The 5,695-nt window shown below is 33.2% G+C and overlaps 1 protein-coding gene across 1 annotated transcript; it reads right to left on the bottom strand.

Annotated features, from left to right (window-relative positions):
• Nucleotides 1–206: 206 nt before the first annotated feature.
• LOC115983324 (putative UPF0481 protein At3g02645) lies at nucleotides 207–5,359 on the bottom strand. The gene is made up of 2 exons (XM_031105970.1): nucleotides 5,141–5,359; nucleotides 207–1,690 (listed from the first exon to the last, which is right to left on the bottom strand). Exon 2 carries the CDS (start codon nucleotides 1,676–1,678, stop codon nucleotides 299–301), a length of 1,380 nt encoding a protein of 459 aa, XP_030961830.1. The 5' UTR covers nucleotides 1,679–1,690; nucleotides 5,141–5,359; the 3' UTR covers nucleotides 207–298.
• Between the last annotated feature and the right edge of the window lie 336 nt (nucleotides 5,360–5,695).

Raw genomic sequence — 5,695 nt, 5'->3', positions numbered from 1 at the left:
TGAGGTTGCTAACGATGTTCTCTGACCTAACAGCAGCAGAATGCAATTGTTGGTGTAAAATGTAATACAATCTGATGTTAAAGTGAAAAGAAAGGATACAACTTTACTTTACGGAAAATAAGAACTCTAGATAGATGCTGAAACAACGTTTGGACTTTGGAGAATCCAAAAGGTAAAGTACAAAGTAGAACTTTTTAGAAAGGAAATAATAACACAAACAAAATTTATTGACAATTTCAAAATCAACACTTGCAATGCCAAACTTCCAACTTATATGATAATATTTCATAAACAAAACTTAAATATGCCTGAACACAAAAGGCCTAAGGAAATTCATGACAGTCACCAAAAGGACTATGACCCCAACAACAGTTACCGTCCCTCTCAAAATATCCCGAAAATAAACAGTTTTCAAGGATTCCATATTTTTATTCCACCAGTTGCGGTAGTACTTATTAAGATCTTCAGCAACATCATGGTAATAGGATTTTTCTTCCACAATTTCTTGGCCAAGTTTGTTAACCATGTCGGCAACTGCTTTATTGCTACCTAATGAGTTAACAATAATCCCCTCCTCAACAAGCAACTCCACGTCATCTTTACTATTGATAAGAAAATCCAATAGCAAGATATAATTGCATATGTAAGCTTCTTTTGGATAATGACACTGCTCAAGAGCCATGAGATTTCGAAAAAGGTCTTCAGTTTTGTTATCTACCACAAAGTGTGGGATTAGCAAGCGAGTTTGCATTCTCTCCAGGAAAGGAATTTTTTTCAAGCATGGTAAGCAATGCAAGAGCCATGAACAATTGAAACATGGAAATATTTCCAACAATTTATTACCTTTCTGGATTTCTACGTGAAGTAAGTGTCTATTTTTTTCTTCTCCTTCCCTATTTCGGAATATCAATCCTGCCATTTCTCCTTTCCTATTTTGGAATATCAATCCTGCCATATCCAGCTTTGTTGCACTATGTCGATGTACAATAGGATTTCCAGGTTTTTGGTTAGGTGGGAGGAAGAAATTTCTCTGCAAATCAGTGAAATGTTTTATTACCTTCTCAAAGCGTATCTCCTTGCTAGAAAAGAAGTAATTACAGGCAAGTTCAAGAAAAGTAGGATTGCTTGTATAATGTTGATATAACTTGTCAAGAATAAAAAATGGAAGCTGATTCTCAAGTAATATCAAGTCTTGCATTATGCCATCCTTTAGCCATGATTTGCTTAATATGTAATCATTTTCATCTTCTTCTCTATAACTCCTCATGAAGAGCTCAATGATAAAGATAGAATCCAGTAGAACCATTTTCACGAAATTTTCATTTTCGATGCATTGAGAAATCTCTGGTGCGTAACAGTTGCAGATCTTATCTTTGTTTTTTTCAATGATGCATGCAAACTCTTTCTGGCCTTTACAAGTCCGAGAAAAGAACGCCTTGAAATAACGTTCTTTTACCATTTGCATGTCCTTATATTCGCCGTTGTTGTGATGAACAGGGCCTATTGAAATTAGCTTTGGAGTGTAGGGTTGTTCCTTTACCTTGCTAAGTCTTTTGGGGACCTTGTAGATGCAACACTCGGGGGCCCACTTAGGGTCCCTGACGTCTGTAACGTCAATGATAGTATCTTCACATTGAAGTACTTTTTCTTGTGAAGTATCAGTTGCACCGGTAGCCATGGCCAACTTTTCCTAGTGACAAACAACAATCATCAGCACCAGAATACAATCACCGACTCCAAAACTTATTCCATGAGGCACCATTTGCAGCCATTTTGAAATCAACACGAATAAGATTTTGTTTTCTAGATCTAATAGTCTAGAGAGTGTCAACCGTCGGGTAATTTAAAAATCTTATATAATTTCTAAAAGCAAAAGTTGGAAAATTTAATTAATAACTCAAATTATATTATAATTGCACTTCAATTTTATGTTAAGTGTCATTATGATTATTTCATTATTTAATTGTCTCAATTATGTTTACATGCAAATTCATGTATTCTAAACTTTAGAAAGCATATATCTTTATTGATGATAACATTCTCTTTTTCCATGCCACCCTGGACGAGGTGGAAAATACATGAGATTCTATAGGGCTATGAAGAAGCATTGGACCAGAAGATGAATAGAGACAAAACTTCGATATTCTTCAGCAGGAACATGTAGAGGGACATCTAGGAGAAAATACAAGCTGAGTTTGGCATCAAAGGAAGTAAAATCCTGGGCAAATACTTGGGCTTACCCGCACTCATTTGCCACTCAAAAACTGAATTCTTTTTGAAAATAAAAAAAGCCAATTTGAAAAAGTTAAGGAATGGAAAGAGAATTTGCTATCACATACGCGATAGAATATACTCATCAAAGCCATAGGTCAAGCGGTCCTTCTCTAAATATGTCATGAGCTGTTTCAATCACTCTTAATTCTTTATGACCAGATGGTAATCAATAAGGTTTTGTGGGTTAGAAGTAGGGTGAGAGGAAGATTCATTGGGAAAAATTGAGTACATAATGTACCTCAAAATGGAGAGGTGGAATTGGGTTTAAGGACCTATAAGCTTTGAACTCAACATTCATGCTTTGTAAATGTTAAATTACTCATTATTCCAAAAGTTTAAGCTATTGAAATATGATAAATTTATTAATTTAACCACATATTTCTAATACTTCTCCTCACATGTGGATTCAAACACTCTTTTAATAAGTGAGGCCCAACATATGAGATTTTAAATTGGAAGTAGCTAGAGTGGATGAGACATGATTTGAACATAGAATATTTTGTTTTGATACCATGTTAAATAACTAATTTCCCAATAAGTTAGGGCATTTTTGTTAATGGTTTTCAAATATTGTTGTTCAAAATGATGTGAAAATTATGATTTAAAAAGTGTTGTGAAAACATGTGTTAATAATACTTATAATTAAAAAAAAAAAAAAAGTGTTTTGTACCATATTTCATACAACATATTTTAAAATGTAAAAAACCATAATTTTGTGTTTGGTATGTATATGTTAAAAAAAAAAAGAAGATATTTTCTGACATAAATAGTAAAATAAATATTTATTTATTCTCACTGACAAAACAGACCCTCCTTGCTCATCAAAGAGACCCTCCCTGTTCATCCTATCTCCCTCTTTTCTCTTCCAAACTTAACACAACTATACCACATATCAAATTAACACAATCCACAACACAGCAGCAATGAAAGAAGACTGTGTGCAAGAGAGGCAATAAAAATTTAAAAATAAAATAAAATAAAAACAAGGAAGAAGAAGACAGCGTGCAAGAGGAAGAAAAAAAAAAAAAAAAAAAGAGGAAGAAGAAGAAGTAGAGAGCGTGCAGGGGAGAAAGAGACAAAAAATAAATAAATAAAAAAAGAAAGAAAGAAAGAAGAAGAGGAAGAAAGAAGAATAACAAAGTGCAGGAGAGAGAAAAAGGAAGAGTCATGCCAAACAGAGAAATAAAGAAAGAAAATTATGTTGTCTTGTCAATTCAATAGGTCCCATGAATTTTTAATTATTTACAACAATGCCATTAAGTAACGTTGTTTGGTACTTGAAAACTGATATGAGGAGCTTTCTAAATTCAATATTTAAACATTCTAAAATAAGCAACTTAACTTAAATACTCTAAAAATATAATCCTACCAAACATGTTATTTAAACATATGTATCAAACAGGTTCTTCAGCTTTTGGGACAGGTGAATTCTTTAAAACACCCGTATGTTACTACACCAAGCTCTAAAGGCTAGGTACTTTGCATTATGCTCCTTCATGGTGGTGTAATAGAAACCAAATGCATCCTATGTGTGGAGACGCATCCTTGAAGCTCAATATATCATAGTCAAAAGATCAAGTTGCAAGAGAGTCGGGAGCGAAAATCATTTAAGATATGAGCGAGGGGGAGGAGACAACTGACTACCAACACCCACAACCTATAGAGTTGCTCATAACAAGAGTTTTGTAAATTAATTGACACTTCTCCATGCACAAAGTGCTTGGGGGTTTAGGCAGGAAATTGTTCGAGCTGTAGGATTAGTAGTATATTGCAATTACCTAAAAAAAAAAAATTGTCATGGTAGCTTTTTCTAGTGATGAAATCCTTATACCACATAAGGTAGAAACAATACTTAATACATCATAAACTCAAGATTTTCATGTCTATAATTAATTGTAAATAGTTTAAGAAATTATGTATATAATTTTAAATATATGTTTTTAACTCAAAATTGAGGTTAGATATTTTACGGATCGGGTCGGGTCAATAAATTTTGACCTGTTTTGTCATGTCTATATGCTACTCACCCTCACATGATGGGGAAAAAAAAGTAAAATTTGAACCCTATTTTTTTCAACATAAAATATTTTCCGTTCAAAAATATTTTCAATTGAAAATGTATTTTATGAAACTTCTTATTTTCTAGTATTAGGTTGCATTCTTAAGAATGCTCATCAAAATATTTTCCGAAGCTTGACTTCTATAGAAAGCCAGTGGAAAAGGACATCAATATTACTACAAATCCAGTTTAAATCAAATACCTTAATAGGTGAGGTGGGAGGTGGGTGGAGAGGGGAGGGATCGTCGAAAAAGTAGAGACACTAATAGCAACTGACTGCCTGCTAGAGTGGGGAGGGCTTTTGGGCTGGTTGGGGGAGGGAGTGGTTTGGACAAATTTTCTTGATAATTCAAAAATCTTTTTGGTTTTTGTCAAATTAAGTTGATAGTTGGAGTTTCTATATAATTCTTATCTAGTATTTTTCCTTCATGCTCATATATTATATTGAAGTGACTGAACTAATCTACATTCCAACGAGAAAAAAAAATGCATCTACTGAAACTTTTTTTTTTTTTTTTTTTGAGATTAGCGTCTCCTAATACTTGTTAGAGGAAGTTAATTAGTTGAGTGAAAAAACCACATTAGAAAGTATAAACTATAAAATATAATTAACCACCTTAAAATGTATATTTTTTAATTAAAATTTTTAAATATGAACTCAATTAAATTACTAAATTATAAAAAATAAGAAATAAACTAGATTATCAGTTTTTGGCGAACTTTATATTGTAGAACAAAATTAAAGTGAAACGATGTACTAAAGAACCATGCAAATTCTATGTAAACAGAAAGGATGGAGAAAAGAACCTGCAAATTGTAGTTGAAAGAAAAAGCTAGCACAATATGATGGAGATCATGTCCAACGAAGCAAGGCTAATACTATTTGAGTCTCTCACTTCTCACTCATAGCTTAAACTCACTCATCTAAGAAACAATCTTCTACTTCTGTACACTTCATAGCCATTCTCAAAACCTTCTTGCCCTCCTATTTATTGAGTGAACCCCCCAACCCTTATTTTCTCTAAGTCATAACCATCACGTCTTTTGTGACAAACATACAACTGTCGCATTTACTTGTCATTAATTTGTGCACTATTAATTTGTACATTATTAAGGTTGTTACTATTCAGCTTCACAAGCTGGCCGGTGAAAACAAACAATGGATGGCCACACCCCATGAATGATTAACGTTGTCTTGACTTGTTTTTAGTCTTTGTGACAAGAGAAATATGATCCACACAGACATGACCTGATTTTTTTTTAGTAAACATCACATGACCTTATTCACTTACATCTTAATCACACAGAATGGTAGCTAGAAGCAGGACCCGGGTGTGACCTACAAGAGAAATATACATGTTG

Source organism: Quercus lobata, chromosome 4, assembly GCF_001633185.2.
Source record: "Quercus lobata isolate SW786 chromosome 4, ValleyOak3.0 Primary Assembly, whole genome shotgun sequence".
In the NCBI taxonomy this organism is placed as follows: domain Eukaryota; kingdom Viridiplantae; phylum Streptophyta; class Magnoliopsida; order Fagales; family Fagaceae; genus Quercus; species Quercus lobata.
Note: the sequence above shows the minus strand (reverse complement) of the source record. Positions and strands in the feature narration are given on the sequence as shown.